Source organism: Protopterus annectens, chromosome 1.part2, assembly GCF_019279795.1.
Source record: "Protopterus annectens isolate FY-2018-M chromosome 1.part2, PAN1.0, whole genome shotgun sequence".
In the NCBI taxonomy this organism is placed as follows: Eukaryota; Metazoa; Chordata; order Ceratodontiformes; family Protopteridae; genus Protopterus; species Protopterus annectens.
Window position 1 is genome coordinate 601326620 of NC_056727.1, and position 18051 is coordinate 601344670.

Below are 18051 nucleotides of genomic sequence, written 5' to 3' on the forward strand. Positions count from 1 at the left end.
CTAAAATTGATGTGACTCAGATTTTAACTCTGTCCCTCTTAATCATTCCTAAAACTCACGATGTTTGGAGAAAATGTGGTGAATTACACTTAATAAATAATGACCATAATTAGAATTATAGTCTTGCTCCAGAACTATATGTTTGCTCACATTCTCTTATACTGTCAACGTCTCAAATTAATAGTGTCAATATTTTAAAAGTGTGATTGCCCTCGATTATTTCTGAATTTGTCATTGATTCTGTTGAGATTTGTCCCTGATTGGTTGAAAGCTATGGCGCCATAACCTTTACTCAACAGTGCTGTATGGATCAACTTATATTCCCCCCTGCCGGGGTTCATGCTGCATTTTTCTAACCTGATAGCGCCAGTCACAAATCACGGTGGTAATATCTGTAAGAACCCCCCCCCACACACACACACACACACACACACACTGGGGGTGCAGGTGGACTTTTCGCTGCAGAAAATGCGTTTAATGTGTAGCAGTATCACGCCAGACTTTTTTTTTTGGGGGGGGGGTCCAGTTTTGAAGTTCTTGTACAACAACTCCCTCACTGTGTAGCATTCTGACCCCCTACACTAACCTTAATAGCCTTCGATCATCCAACAGCACCCAGATCCTAACCATTAAAGCTAACAACTCGGGTGGTGATGCCCTCTATGCCAACTCCATTGGCAAGCCGTGGAACTCCCTGCCAAACTACCTAAGACTTACAACCTTGCATAATCAGTTCAAAAACAACCTTAAAGAATATCTCAAGACACAATGGCTATGTCCATGTCGTGAACCTGACTAACTATATATCTCAAACCCACCTAGTCCAATATCTCCTTAGTCCATTTCCCTTACGCAGATCTTTAAAATCTCTTGACCCCTAATCGTAAGCGGGTGATTCTTGATCTAGTCTATATTCTATTAGTATATACTAAATCACTACTATGTATAACCTGCTGTTTGTTCTTTTGTCTTATATAACATCTATGTTATTATTTGTTTTATCCTGTAAATGTAACATGTATTCTCTTTTTGTAACATGTATTTTCAATATGTATTTTCCATTATGTTGGAGCTTTTCTCCTCGGGCCTCTACTGAAAAAGGATATGTATCCAGCTAGACTAGCCCGGTTAACAAATGTAAAATAAAATAAATAAATAAAATAAATTGTAGCGCCTCAGATGAGTACAGTGATCTCAGAGTCAGTATACCTAAATACACATAAGGAGCACTGCGGGTGTAAGGGCTAGGGTTACCACCTGTCCCACTTTGTGAGGGACAGTCCCTCTTTGGGCAGTTGTGTCCTGCAAAAATATTGTAAGAATGGCAACTGTTCTGAAATATTAGGGCAAAATTATTTCCTATATTTTATGTAATAGTTGCATAAAACAGTTATTCTGTATCTGAAACACCTAAATGTTATAAGAAACAGAATAAGCAACTAAAATGTTACAAGATTAAGCTTTTGTTTACTGGCCGTGGGTATGTTTTGGCCTGCAAAATCTGATGTTTGTCCCACTTTGGCCATCTGAAAAGGTAGCAACCCTAGTAAGAGCATAGGCTCTGATGTTTGTCCCACTTTGGCCATCTGAAAAGGTAACAACCCTAGTAAGGGCATAGGCCCAATGTTGGGAGAACACAGATTTGTAATGACTCCTGCAAATAGTGTCAATAATAAGAAGGAAGCCAGCCGTTTGTAACATAGACGATTAATGTCTGATGCGGATATTTATTTAAAAGCGTTTAGTTAACCAACTTCAGTTTATTTATTTAATTCAAAGCATCGCCAATGCATCTGTTTCCCTACAAGTAGTCCCGGATGGTGCTGCTTGTTAATTTAATTAGGGCTAACCTGTACCGGATCTTGTAACAACCAAAATAATATTATGTTAACACACTTGTGAACTTGTTTGGTAAGAAAGAATTAGAAATCTAAATTAAATGCAAACCCGGTTTTAAAAATGTCGGATAAATATTCCCCAGGAGTGAAGTTAATGATCAAGCTAATTAACTCTTGGGGTATACCTCTCAACCTCTAAGCGTAAGAAATCTGGGCAAAGCTAAAAATAACCAGGACACAAATGCACAAAATCAGGGACAAATTAAAAAAAAGTGTCATACCGATCAACCTGTTATGGCATGAAAGCTTTAAAAAGTCTAAAATAATGGTGGGAAAGGCCCAAAAAATTAGGGCCAGGTTTTAAATATTGCACTTATAAACACGGGCAGTTGCTAAAACATCCGGGTTTGTGTTAGCATGCATTTTCTAAAGGATATGAAGTCTAAAACTCGTGTCTATCCGTATTTAGTGACTTAATTCCTCGGTGATTTACCGGAAACCCACACATTTTATGAGGAACAGACCCAGAGTATGAAGCAAACATCAGGACATTCTGCAGAAACCTGGGCAATTGAGAGCGATGAATACTGCTCGTGTAAACTTAGAAAGCATCTGGAATGATGAGTCTTGTGTCAGCATGCATTTTTGAAGGAAATAAAGTCTGAAACTCAAATGTAGGCCATTGCATAGTGATTTAAATCTTCAATAATTTGCCAGAAAAACACAAATTTTATGTGGACCATATCAAAAATATGAGACAAAAATCTGGACATTCTGAGAAAATCTGGAGAGCTGAGGGGTATGCAGTATGGCATTTGGTCACACTACACTTTGTATCATATTGCATCCCCGATGGTTGATTAGCTATCACGTTCACATAACCCACTGGCTGTAACCTGCTTCTAAATAAGATGAGAACCAAATGACCGCTGCCATTTAAGGACAAGTGAAACTGCTCGAGCAATTCAATGTGCCAAAACACAGTTAGCCGTGGGTGCATGAGCTATCTCCAATATTTTGGCCAAATGGTACTGGACTTACTGTAGATTCCGCATTTGCCGCATATTTTCAGTAATTGTCGTATAAAATATGTGGTTGTCCTGCAAAGTACTGATGACTGCAGTCACTAAATAATGTCAGACGTGAGTTGCAGACTTCGTATCCAATGGACTATTTAAGGTACTGGAACAGTAGTGGTCTAGCAACTCTCCAAGTGTGGCAGAACAGTATGCAAACTCAGTCCCTTATTCTGACTTTGTCCCCCAAGTAATTTCTTCTGTTTCACCAGTTTCTGTGATAAGAGATGGAAAGCTATGCCACACATTCAAAGAATGACAACACAGGACCGTGTTTTGTATTGTACGTTCTACAAACAAACCAAAAAGGCGGGCTATAAAAGAGCTAATGCTCCGTTCACCCTCAAGGCATGAACCATTAGACAGCCGCATTCGCATTCACTATTGCTTCTGTCACCACTGACAGTTCAGTTGGCTTTCAGGATCTGATCATAGACTCAAAAAGAGGACCACGCTCATTTCGGAAAATGGATGGTCCTCTGATAACTTGACCACATATTCGAAAATGATAAGGGATGTTTATTTCAGTCATAGTACTATTATTTAATACACTGTGTCCTTTTAAAAGTCTGCATTTATTAAAACGTTTGTAAATATTAGAGAAACAAAACAGAATAGGGGGCAAAAATTATAGCGCCATGCTTAATTCGTAGCTGAGAGGTATGAGTCCAAACAGCCATTACCTTCGCACCACCCCAGGCCCAGCCCCAAGAGATTAACAGGGCAGTTCCTCGTGTGGGTCGTTACATACCAGGCATAACTCCATGGTTTATGGTAAGAATCGGTGCTCTGGTATACGATACGCAATGCCAGGCACAAATCCATACACAAGCCACCTCTGGTTGTCCGGGTTTCGTTCCCCCAGCGTCCGCTTACTGTTGTGTGTCCTACCCAATGTAAGGAGGCTGGGTTACCGGGCAAATTCCCTCAGTGCCCGGTGGGTTTGGTGAATGATTGTAGAACGGTCCAGCAGTGAAGTCAATATTATTCAGTTTCCTGACCTTTGAGCATCTTAACTCGTTGGTTACATGCGCTTGGTGATTGTACTCTACAGCGTGCTGAGTCTCAGGAACTAGTACAGGAACTAACCCCCTCATACCTTATGACTTGCTTATCTACATCGAGCCCTTTGAATTGTTTCCATATTAGTGGATTTTGCATTGCTTAACATGTGTCACTAAAGACATTGGTTTTACGTGTGTTGTTTTCATTCAGCATATCTGTATAATTACTTACTACAGACTTTCTCCTGGATACGTTTACTTTTCTCCACGACTTAATTTTGGTTACGGTATACTCTTTTTGTCAAAGAGAGCTCATCGCTTAATAAAACGGTGCGATATCTTATAGTCATCAATTCTCCCTTCCCTATTGTAAATGTAACCATTTTACTAACTGCTACCACTCTAATATTATATGATGCTCAACGATAACTGATGAAGAGTTAGTTCCCATGCTCACTCCCCGTTATTTTACAGCCTGGTTTACAGGTCAAGACTCTTCGTCTTTCTAGAAAACAGCTCTTAGACTGTAAAGATGTTGCGCTTTAGCCAACTTCCAGATGTATCCCTAATATGCATAGCCTATTTTGAGACACCCAGGCTTCAAGAATATCCAACTTCTAATATCCTGTGCACTAAAATCAACAAATTCTCATGAGCAAACGGTTCTTGAGAGACAAATGTTGCCACCGGTGAGAACTGTTAACAGAAAGTCCTAATATGTTTAAGTTTCTCACCGAGTATGAATTAAATGATCGTTATGATTAGAACTACTGTAGTCTGTGATTGCTCAAATTTTCAGTGAGATAGTAGTGTAATCAAGCCAAAAAAAGAGATGGGATTGCGATTAATATTTCCCGTTATTGCCATCTTAATTAAGATATAAAGGAAACACCCAGACCTAAAGATTTTTAGCGTGGGATTGTAATGAATTGTAGAAATTGTGTTTTTTCCCTGATGGCTTGATATCACATTAAGTGGAAGAACTCACCTGGTAATAAAACTAGGTTGTGGCACAAAAATGGTTTTAGGACTAGTCCACCTACCCGATTAAGATATTACATGAATAAACGAATAAATAAATACATAAACACGGATAAATAAACTATTTGATCTGGATGCAGTTAAGTCATGAGTGAAAATCTGACCTACTGCAGTGCCCTAAAAAATCACACTTCTGTGATAAACCAGTAACATTCAGAAAGTTGATATTCCAAAAACGCATGTAAGGTTGCACCTTTTCAAATATCCAAAGTGGGACATTTTTTGTACAAACGTCAGATTTTGCAAGGCAAAACATACCCACGGTCATTACAAATGACAGAACTTCCGTTTTTTGCCTAAGTAAACGTTTATTCCTGTAGCATTTTAGTTGTTTATTCTGTTTTTATAACATTTAGGTGTTTCAGAAACAGAATAACTGTTTTATGCAACTATTACATAAAATATAGGAAATATGTTTGTCCTAATATCTCAGGACATTTGCCATTTTATTCAGGACACAACTGCCCAAAGAGGGACTGTCCCTCGCAAAATGGGGCAGTGGTAACCCTAAACACATGCGTATGTATGTATGTCTTTAATTGTGGGTTATAAGATACAATTAGTTGCGAATACGGTTGAAAAAGAAGAGAGAGACGCTCCTACTGCTCCCCATCCCTAATCGAAATGCCCCACCCCACAAACGCGCACAGCGTCCTGCACATAGCTGTAGCTAAGTGTTCCTTTGCTGGACCACCAGTGCACCTAATGCATTACCTATGAAAGCTGCAGCTATTGTAAGAGTAGTGTAAGAGACGGATGACAGCCTACATCATGTTCAACAGCTGCGTGTTGCGCAGCACAGGCTTGGCACGCACCTTGTAGCGCTGTCGAGGAAACCAGTTTGCAGCGCACCAACTTACTGCGCATTTAAGGGGACAGTTGGCTGGGAGACCAGGGACTGCCCTCCTCTCCGAACTGATCTGGTGAAGTGCACTTGGAAGGCGTGAATATACAGCATCCTGAGCTGAATCACTGCACAACCCCTGCAGCCCGCACAGTCCAATCGGGAAACAACTTGAATCCCATTTGTTGCCGCTTGTCCCAAGGGATCTGCTCGGACATTGGGCACTGGAGCAGGAGGGGCTATAAATTGTGAACAAGGCAAGCGGTAACTTGAAACTAACTTTTCATTTAATGCAAGAAAAGTGAGAGGATTGCGCCCATAGTACTTTACTGCACTCATACCAACATCACTTTGTTCACAGACAGCATTATAGTTCCATTCGTGCTTCACCGTAGTATTTAGCAGTTCAAGTTCTAGCCTCGAAATAGAAGAAGCTACATCCGTTTGATAATTCATTTGCTACGTTTTAGAAAGGAGTAGGACTATTAACTACCACCACGCGAATACAAGAATTGAACCTAGAGTGCCTGGAAATTCTAGAACTGCAAGCCTTTTCTGTTAACTATACCGGTTGTAAGTGAAAATAAATAAATAAAATAAGCAAGTAAAAGATCGACTTTGGCTGTGGATCATTCTTCACGTTCATATGCAACGTAGACTATTGTGTAGCGTTGAAAGTCGCGACTGTTCTAGACTTTTCTGTTTCTTGTAACACTGCTTAACTAAATCCCATTACACGTATCTCAACAACTACAGGTATGTGTCATACTAATATTATGTTGCATGTTTGTTTTGACAAATAAACCCGCGATGAATGGACAGAAGCGTACATCTCAACCGTCCATATTTTTGCAGAATGTTCATATATGCCTAATGTTTTTGGTCTGTTTCTCATAAAAATGTGTTTTTCAGGCAAATCAATTGGGACTGAAGTCACTAATTAGTGGCATACGTTTCAGTTTCAGACTTCATATCCTTCAGAAAATATAAAGTAGCACAACTCATGTTATTCAATCAACGTTTTAAGTTTATAGCAACAATATTTAAAATATGTCCCTATTTTAGACCTTTGACCTCTTATTATTTTAGTGTTTATTCAGATTCTTTACACCATAAGGTACAGATGTATGGAAAGTGCGGATCTTCGGAGTATTGCAGACAAGCTCGGGCGAAGTAAAGATAAGCTTTCTAGTCTCTATATATTTAATAGTTGTAAGACATCGCTAGGTTTACCTCTAATTTCTATCTGGACATGCACAAGAGTAGCCACGTCTAATTTAATAGAATTATCATTCCTTTATGTGCAAAATAATGATTTCATTGGCGATATCACTGATTTTATAATGGTATTACGTTTCCTTTTTTTTTCCTAACCGTTTCAGGAGACATGGACTTGGCGAGATCATCAGAAAAGGTAGCTAAACAGTCTCTCCAGAATGTTATGCTCGTCTTTTTCTTGACTCTGACAATTATACACCTGTGGAAGTGGTTGCAGCAGCAGTGGACTGGCAATGGACAGAAGACACTAAGACTCCCTGGTCCTTTTCCATGGCCAATAATTGGCAACGCGGCTCAGCTGGGCAGTGCTCCACACGTGGCTCTAACCCAAATGGCGAAATGTTATGGAAACGTTTTCCAAATTAAGTTAGGATCTCAAAATGTAGTGGTCTTGAACGGTGAAGATGCAATTCGGCAAGCTCTCGTCAAAAGAGGGGCAGATTTTGCAGGCCGGCCTGATTTTGCTTCCTTCAGATTTGTATCTGGTGGGAAAAGTATGGCTTTTGGTCATTACAGTGACCTCTGGAAACTTCAGAGGAAGATCGCACATTCCACTGTGAAGGCATTCTCTACTAATAACCCAATGAACAAAAAAGCCTTCGAACAACACCTGGTGTGTGAAGCCAGGGAACTAATCACAGTGATGTTGCAGAAAAGTCAGAAATATGTTTATTTCTCTCCGGTCCGTGACCTGGTAGTGGCCAACGCCAATGTTATGTCCGCGGTCTGTTTTGGCAGAAGGTACAGTTACGATGATGAGGAGTTTAAGTCCATGGTGAACAGAAACGACAGGTTTGGGAAAACAGTTGGGGCTGGCAGTGTTGTTGATGTGATGCCTTGGCTGCAGTACTTCCCTAACCCGGTGAGGACAACTTTCCAAAACTTTAAACAGGTCAACGACGAGTTCTATGAATTCATTTACAAGAAGACTATTGAGCACAGAGCCACCATTAAACCAGGATTAACTAGGGATATTATGGACGCATTTATTAACATTATAGACAGTGGCAAAGCAGTGTCACAGATGGGCACAGCTCTAGTACACGACCACGTGCCTGCCACTCTTACTGATATCTTTGGGGCCAGCCAAGACACACTCTCAACAGCTCTGGACTGGTTAATATTGTTTCTCATCAGGTAAGTGATACGGCCACTAATTGCTTTTACGTACACGCTTTGCACAAATAAAATAAAATGTCAGAAAAAAGCTTGAAATCTGAAAAAAATATTGTTCTGGCGTGTGTGTGTATATATGTGTGTGTGTGTGTGTGTGTGTGTGTGTGTGTGTGTGTGCGCGCGCGTATGTGTGCCTGTCTTTTGGGAGATGGGGACATGGGGTGGTGCAGTAGTTACATTTATAACATGCTTTTTTTAACAGCAACATTATAGGTAAAATCGGGATTCAGAAGATCCCAAGTTACCTAGTAGAAACAGTGTTTGAGGACCTTTAACAAAAGTGTTGTTTTAGGAACCCAGGTACTCCCACATATAATGTAATATGGCTCAGCATTACGGAGAACTGTTGGTAACAAGCAACAGTCGGCATGCTATCATATTAGGGAAGGTGGTGCAGTTTCAATCGAATATTATGTGTATTTATTGAGGAAGGAGAAAATGCTCGAATTTTAATATATGACTCGTATATTAATATGAGAGTATAAACAGAAGCCAAACACCTTCCTGATAACGCTTTTAAAAGAAAACCGGAGTCCTACTGTACTGTTACATACAATGCTGGTACTCACACGTGTGTGATGACCTAATGTAATATTTTTTTTAGCTTATGCTGCTTAAATTTTAAACATTTGATTATTTCACGACCACGCTCTATGAACGGTTCTAGACTTCTGAACCCCTATCTCAATTTTATGACAATTCTAGGCAAAGGCAAAAATGGGGTGGGGGTGCAAACACCCAAAATCACGGCCAATTTTAAAATTTTGCTCTTATGAATTTATAACGCTGCTAGAAAAAAACAGCTCTATTTTTGGACAATTGCCTTCTGAAGTCTGGATGCCAGTGGTTTCCTTCTGAGATGTAGTGTGGACTTGCTTACTGTCCTGAGTAATATGCATGTAGGTTCATACATGATACTGCCATGCCCATTGATGTAGCTTGAGTTGCAGCCTGTTTTCCAGTCTATTTTCAGGTTGTTGACACCCAGGTGACAACCCTGCTAATTAATCAGCTAAACATTAAGACTCATGTTGATTATTACATGATTTATGTAACTGCATAAGAATTTAGAAAGAGAAATATGCATCCACCACAGTGCAAAGCAATGTGTCAACAGGAACAATCAGTGGTGTATTATTACTCCAAGCACAGACAGTTAGTTTCATAAGACAGGAACTGCAGTGCTTAGTAAACCCTTCTACAGCAGCACCACCACTTCAAATATCTGACATGCTGTAACAGTGCAAATAAGCATTTGCGTGACTTGCCTTTCCAGACCTGTTCAGCATGTCTTTGTAACACACACCCATATGCAAACTTTCTCAACTCAATAGAACTTGTCTTGTGATATGTTCCTTTAAATGAACCAGACAGGGAGGTTAAAGACCGCAAGTAAGTGTGAAAGAAATAAAGCAACTGACAGGTCAATGCTCTGGAAAGATATTTGTCAAGACCCTTTGGTTTGATATAATCAAATGTCTCTCTCAATAAAACAGCTGATCAATTGGTTTATTTATTATTTGCAGAGGTCAGTGGCCTTGCAGGCAACTAGAGCAGGAGCATTCTCAGGAAAATCCATTTTGAACTCATAACTTTATATTATTGTTTGTATCACTTTACATTAAAAAGAGTATACAAGTGTGCATAATTAAATTCATGCATTAGTTGTAGTTGTCCCTATCAACGTTTGGTTTTGGATGACTAATAATAACACCCTTAGCAAAGTACGAACCGATGTATGCTACAGGTATTAGTATAGACATCAGGAATGATAATGTGAGCTCTGTGTCCCATAGTATTTAGGAAAATGCCCCAAAGTTGTTTAAGGAATATGCCTTGCAAAATCCTTGGACAGATTTTTGGTTTAAGATGAGGATTGATTTATATTTTAGGGGTACATTAGGGATTTAAGTTAGGTATAAGGCTCTGGTTTAATCATGCTAGGTGATGCTATTTGGGTATATGTTATAGTGCTTAGAATAGATGTTTTTTTGCAGATACTATTTTAAGTATTTCCTGAAAACTGACCATGTCAAGGGGAACTAACCCGGTAAATGTATAAAAATTAGTTTTTTTAACAAGCTGGTTTGGTTTCAAGCTCTGGTGCCATGATGTTTCTTTTTTGTGTGGAATTGATGATGTTATATTCAGTGATGCTGGTTTAATTGAATTACTTAAATCCCCATTTCATTCACTGACTGAGGCCTTCCAATTTTATTTCCTAATGAAAAAGATGCCACAGTAACTGTTGATTAACTAAATTATTACTGTACACTTTGGGAGAAAATACTGGCCACTGGTAAGGGCCATATTGTACAACAAGTAAGACTGAACTGAGTAAACTGGGGCATGTCTCAGTCTCTCATATCTCAAATTGCAGCTAAAATCTGCTGTTTTGCAGTTGTTTTCACTGTATTGTGTAAATACCAGCCATAGTCTGCTCTTTCTTTCCACCATTTTTGGCAGGGTCTTAAAAATAGATAGCTTTTCCTTCCCTCTTTTATATGTCTAAAACTAAATTTGCAGAGGTAGGTAGTTAAGGCAACATTATCAGCAGTTAGGCTATACCTGTTTGAACAAATTTGCTAGCCCAAGCACTTAATGCAATGACTGAGTCTGTAAGAGAGAACTCAGGCTGTCCTTAAGCAGTATAGGTTAATGAGGATTGGTAGGGCCCTACACCCAGTTACACAATGGGACTCAAACTCATAGCACCAAAGCACTTAGGAGGTTTATATTGTTGATAAATGCCAATGTAAAATTCCCCAGCAACAATGTAGCCCATGGAAGTCAATGGGTTATTGTGGCATAGCAACAGTTCCACCTGTATGAGGCAATAGGTACCTCAGGCAGTATATGGTGGCAAGCCTGACTGTCTCTTCTACCAGGTGTGCTAGACCTCACATACAAGTGGAGCTGTAGAGCAGGTCTAGAGATTCCAGTCACTGTGGTGGCCTAGGATGAGTGCATGCATGTAAATGTCTATGGTGACCCATCCTCACTATGCAGCAGGGAGAGCTTAACACATCATACAGCATACCCTCCCTAATGTTTGACCAGGGAGAATATATGCATGGCAGACTAGTTATCTGACATACAGGCAGAGCTGTGGCAAAAGCTGCTTTGAGTGTCCTCTGCAAATGCACAGTGGCCTTGGTAGTGGTTGGAGTACACACATAATGAAGTTCATTAGCATAAAAGATTTCTATGCCTCATTTCCCACTCCTTGTTCATAGATTAGTACTAAGCTAACTGCCCTTGCGGGCCATTTTAAGCCTAGCCAATTATTCCTTGTGAGACTCAAAGCCTGCACCTTGTGTTTGTAAAGCAAACACCTTAACCTTTAGACCACCCTCCCAACCGTAGTAGGTCTAAGACACATTATTTTACTGGCAATGTGAGGGGAGGTGTAGGGTATACCATGCCTCCAGTGATGCCATACGATGGGGTTGGGTTGAAATTTAGAATTAGAGTAGCAAGGCAGGATGTCAAGAGGCCTCCTACTACTCTACCCTGGGTCTTGCAAAATTCATCCAGTACTGTTTTGTTTTTGTATGCATATGCTTGTTTATAAATACATAAGGTAACACAGACAAAACTGGAAGAAAGACATTGCTAAGCTAGAGTCTTGACTGTATCATGCCTTAAATTTCATGCAGTGTATGTTCATAGCATATATGTAAATAACACCTTCAGGAGCAGGGCATACCAGTGTTTCATCTACATAGCTTCAGAACATGCATAATAAAACCAAATCCTTCGATACCAATGCAGACACTGTGGCCTTTTTTTTAATTCTTTGTTGCAGAACATGGGAATTACTTCACTGTACTTTAGAAACACAGAACTTAAAATTAAGCCTGATGTCTGTAAACAACAGGGTGACTGTAAAGTATCTCAAATAACATCCAAATCAAGGAGCAGAAAGATCACCCAGACAATCAATTCAGTAAAAATTACAAAAAAGACCTAGGTAAGCTAAAATATTCATTGTGTAATACATCAAACCTCATGTAGTGGAGGCTCATGGGATATATATATATATATATATATATATATATATATATATATATGTATATATATATATATATATATATATATATATATATGTATGTATATATGAATGACCCCCTTAAAGGGCATACCAGTGTTTCCATTATATGGCTTCTAAAAGCCCATAATATGTGTGTGTGTGTATATCTATATCTATATCATATCTATCTCTCTCTCTCTCTCTCTATATATATATATATATATATATCTATATATATGTGTGTGTGTGTGTGTATGTGTGTGTTTATCTATATCTAATCTATATCTGTATCTATATCTATATATATATATATATATATATATATATATATATTACACACACACATAGATACTTACAAGCCAAAGGGTAAAAATGTCATTCAGACAAACCATTCAGTAACAACTACTAGAAAGAAACAGTTAAGCTAGAGTCTTCACTGTGTAATACCTTAAACCTCCCATAGTGGAGATTCATGCAATGGGGTATGCTGCAAAAGATCCAGTGTTTCAACTGTATGTCCATAAATGTTTACCTCTGAGTACATTCAGACTAATAAAGCTAAACTCACGTGTCCGTGTGTGTGTGTGTATGCACGCGCATGTGTGTGTGTGCGTGCGCGCGCGCGCGTGTGTGTGTGTGTGTGTGTGCGTGCGGTTCCACTTCATATCATCGAATTATCATTTCATTAAATTGCAAACCATCGAGACCAAATCGTCGAAAACCCATTTCATCGAAAACTCATTTCATCGAATCTCAAATCAATGAAAACTATGAAGCAACTACAAATAACATCCCAGACACTTTGTACTATGTGTATGCAGGGGGGCAAGCCCCCCTGCACCCCCATGTGGGGGGCTCCGCCCCCCACACCCCCGTAATTAAATATACCAACTCCAAGGTTGCACTACAGTGGGGGAAAAAGGTAATTTCCTAACCCCACTGTAGTAAAACATTGTGGAATGTTATTTGTAGTTGCTTCATAGTTTTCAATGATTTGAGATTCGATGAAATGAGTTTTCGATGAAATGGGTTTTCGACGATTAGTCTCGATGGTTTGCAATTCAATGAAATGATAATTCGATGCTATGAAGTGGAACCGTGTGTGCATGTGTTTCTATGTGTGCACACACATGTGTGTGTGTGTTTAAGTGTGTACATCCCCTGTCATCAAAAGAGGTAGCTCATTGAAAGTTTCACCTTTCCTTTATGGAGGTATGAGGGAGGTGTTGCTATAGTTAAGTAAGGGGGACCTTTCCCACAAAGGGGAATGCAGGATATAAATGGCCTGAGTTCTGCCATAGTGCTGGAGGGGCACTTTTGACAAGTGTGGTTTTCAGTGAGCTGGTACTCAGTGAGTTATCTTGCAAATGCAACACTTGCATTTCAATCATTTTATGGGTCAGATACTAAATTATAACAACTTAGAGACATTGCAGGAAGCCTGTTTGCATAGAAACAACAACTTGTACCATCATGGCTAACCCATGAGTCTAATATTGCATAACCAGATAATGTCTAGCCCTTTTCTATCAGAATCTAATGATTTGAAATTGTTTACTTCAGCTTCCTGGCCACAGAGCAGCAGTTAATTTCTTAACAGTTTTTTTCAACTTCCCTGGAGTGACGAGAAGAGCAAGAGTGACAGTAAAAATGCAGAGTAACAGGGTAAGAGATTTTTGAGGCAGTGAGAGACCTTCATTACCTTATACTCCTGGATGCATACAGATTACAAGAAGAATGTTTATAGCATCCACTGAATACTTGGAGTAGTAAATATGTTCTGCTCATTGTTAATGCCTGAGCCTGAACAGTTTCTCTATCAGATCTTCTCTTCAAATAACACATTCAGTTATGCAGAGCATTTTATGATATTAAATTATTCTTAAGTACATTGATAAATATATTTAGTGCTTGAAAGCTGCAAAACTACTGCCAGCCAAAATTTAAGAAAATAAAATTATTAGTAAGGTGTCATACCTATAATACCTATGGAGGATGTGGAGTTTATGCAGGATGTACTTCCTTCTGGCCAGTGTATTTGATACCCTGGGCTTCATGCTTGGAATAGAACTTGACCATTCCAGAATAAATCCATACAGGACTTCACACACAGCAGATACTATAGTTGCATTCTTCTTACTAACTCCAAAGGTTCTGATATATGTAGAACTAGCAAGTTAAATAATAGGATCATAGAAGGTTACAAGGCTAATGGCCCTATCTGTGTCCAAAGTTAAATTTATTCTCCTGAGCGGAAGTGGACACAACTCAATTTGGACATTGAAGCATTACTTACCTGTCACTAGAACCCCCGTCCACCACACACACACACACACACACACACACACACACACACACACACACACACACACACACACATATTCAGCACTGTGAGAGTTGAACCTTCTATATAGTGACACAATCATTACAAATTATGTCTTATTCTAGCCTTTTGGTCTGTTTTCCAAATGCCAGTCACATGAGAAAGATTACTAAATCATGACTTCATATAATCATGACTATAAAGACAGAACAGCATCCAAAATCACAGTGAAATTCAACCTACTGACATTGCAAATAGGAACAAAGGCCCTTGAAAAGTAGAAACAATCAGCTAAGACTCTGGCTATCTAATTAACATAAAATTTGAAAACCAGTTAGCTTATAACTCTCCCAACTTCCAATGTCCAATAGGAATGCGAGTTACTACTCAGAAACATATGTTTAAAAACACAGAGTGTGACAAAAATGATGAAAAAATATAAGCACATTATCAAAGAGACAGTGTGCACAATATGGAAACTTTAATGAACTGTAACGCAAAATTCTACCATACAAGGTCATTTATTTTTGTTTAAGAAATGGGAGATACAAGATGTGTGCCCTCTTTCTGTAAATTATTGTTGCCACCAGTATGTTGGTCATGTAGTGTGTTTTTTTGTGTACTAGACAGCTTCAAAAATCACACATGATAAGGAGGATTTAGAAATAGAGACATACTGTGCAGGGATATATCAGGCCATAAAATGGGAATGTTCTTCCAAAAATGGGCCGGTTGAGAGGTCTGCTAAGCTACACAACTCTGCAGTTTGCCTTTTTGGGAAGTGCTTTGCTCCACTTGCTGTTAATGTATATCCTTACCGCTTAGTATGACTAACTTAAGTATGCATGCTTCATCAAGAGTAGGAAAATGCTTAGGATTTATGACATATCTAGAAATTTCCTTTGCTTAGACATAATCAGACCATCTTGTAATAAACTGTGATTTGTGAAAACTGCCCTGCTGCCAGAACACCAGGCCTCAACACTAAAGAAAACTGTAATAGTTTTATTGGACCTGAATGCTAACTAGGGTGTTTCCGTTTGGTCAAGACACTCACAGACATGTAGATATGAGTAACCACTTCAAACATTTCCAGGTTATCTTGATCAGGCTATAATATACCTTTCAGATCTGGCTAGAATCATGTCTCTTTCTCCTTAAGGCAACATTCTATTTTTTTAAGACTTCTTCTTTCAGATTTTCCCAGTTAGGGGTCATCATAGCAGATCATCTGTCCAGTCATGATTGGCAGTGGAGTTTTACAGTGTTGAGTTGCTAGCCCGGCACCCAACCTTCGACGGAAGGCACACACACATGCATTCATACCTACGGCCAATTTAGAGTTTCCAATCCACCTACAGCATGTCTTTGGGATGAAACCAGAGCACATGGAGGAAACCCACACGACCACAGGGAGGACATGCAGACTCCACACAGAAGGCACCCCAGCCAAGGATTAAACCAGAGAACCTCTTGCTGTGAGGCGACAACGCTAACCAATGCACCACTGTGGCCGCCCAAAACTAAGTGCTGCTTGGAATGTTTCACTCATATGTCTAGACCAGGTATATATTCAGAGTCTTTTTCCCTACTTTCTAAAGTGTATTATACACACATTTTAAGACTACAGGGGATTTCAAATGTCATTTAGTATTTTTTCCTAGAATGCATTGTGTCATGCGACAATAATGCAGCAAGGCTATTTATACAGTTGTGGACTTATCCCTTGTACTTCAGCTTTTTAAGCAGGTTTAATTTAATCTTGTTTTATATACTAGTCAAGTATAAGTAGCAAAAAGTAAACATTTGGTATTTTCCAAATTTACTAGATTATATATAACAAAGGAGCAGTGCTTTCATTTGAAACGCATGCTTCCAGGCATCCACTTAATGTATGCATTTAGCAGCCTTACTTGGTTAGTTAGCCATTGTTTATTTTCAGACCATGCAGGTAAAACTTTTACTTTTATATACCTCTTTTGTTTAATGGAATGTAGCCTAGATGTGCAACAACATTAAACAATTTGTCACATTAAGGTCAATCTCTGTGGGTAGCACAATATACTATATAATCAGCAGTACCATATTTGGAGAAAAGGGAAGGAAACTATAAGGCAATAGAATCAGTATGCCTGAAAACTTACTGCTACAAATGGTGGTATTTATTTCATAAATGCGCAGGCATAGCTAACCTTTCCTGGAGCACATTAGTCATGACAGAAAGTTTAACAGGCCTATAATTTTAAGCATGTACTTTGCTATATGCCTAAATGTAGTAGTATCTATAAGTTAAACTAATACATAAATACAATGAAATTTGGATCTGGGGAATCTGGTTGAAAAGCAGGTTACCAGGTAATAGTTTTAGCCTGAACAAGACAGCAAACACTGGTTCTTCTCTGGAGGCAAAAAATACCAATACATTCATACAGGGAACTACATTCCATTACTTAATACAACCAAGCTGAGGTTACTGAACCTTGGGAAAAATGTGTACAACCTTACAATCGTCAGTACTGAGTTTCTTGTTTTTGTCAGGCCCTGGGGCCCATACAAGCCCAGCCAAAAAGGTACCCTGGCTTTTGCCACCCAAGAAAATTATTTTCATGTGCCACTGTCGAGCAAAGCCACAGAGGTGATCCCTGGGGTGAATTTCCTATTTCCCATCCAATCATCAAGATTTTTCTTGAAGAGTGCTAATGAGGAGCTTTGTTTGATATAGATAGGTAGTTTATTCCAGAGTATGGGAAGTCTCTGGGACAGGAATCTATCCCTCCGGCATGTTCTGTTTATTGTGGTGACAAGGTTTAGGTCCCTAGAGCATGTAGCATGGAGGGATTGGGATTTCTTTAAGTGGAGCATGTCCAACAGCTCTGGGTTGGACATAGCTTTGTATGTTAGGCAGAGATCACCTCTGAGTAGGCGATATGCGATGGAGTAAAGCTGGAGTTTTTTGAGGCAGTCTGCGTAGGGCATCTGTTTGAGGCCAATAATCCTCTTTGTGAGGTATTTCTGCGGCCTTTCCAGTTGTTGTAGATGTCTTGTGAGGTACATACCAAAAGGGGTGTTGTACTCTATAATGGGTCTAATGAGTGACGAGTAGAGGGGAACAATTACCTCTTTTTTCCTGGATGCGTAACCTTTTGGGATGAGGTGTGCCACGTAGGAGGATTTCCTGACTACTGTGGCAATGTGATTATCAAAGGAGAGACTACTGTCCACCTGTGTCCCAAGGTCTCTTTTCACACTTTCAGTGTTAAGTATACTACCACCTATGTTGTAGTTCATGGGTACAGAGTTTTTACCAAAGGGGATGACAATGCACTTTTTGGCATCGAGCTTGAGGCCATGACTTTGACACCAGACATCTGTCTCAGTGAGGCCCTTTTGTAGGATGTCCACATCGTTAGAAGTTTCGATTATGGCTCCTAGTTTGCA

The 18051-nt window shown here is 39.3% G+C and overlaps 1 protein-coding gene across 1 annotated transcript in view; it reads left to right on the forward strand.

The window, feature by feature from the left end:
- Positions 1–5877: 5877 nt before the first annotated feature.
- LOC122790428 (cytochrome P450 1B1) overlaps positions 5878–18051 on the forward strand; it is a 71086-nt gene continuing 58912 nt past the window's right edge. The window contains exons 1-2 of the mRNA XM_044057964.1: positions 5878–6559; positions 7186–8218. Coding sequence (XP_043913899.1) covers positions 7191–8218 — 1028 coding nt within the window. The 5' untranslated portion in view covers positions 5878–6559; positions 7186–7190. The remainder of the gene's footprint in view (positions 6560–7185; positions 8219–18051) is intronic.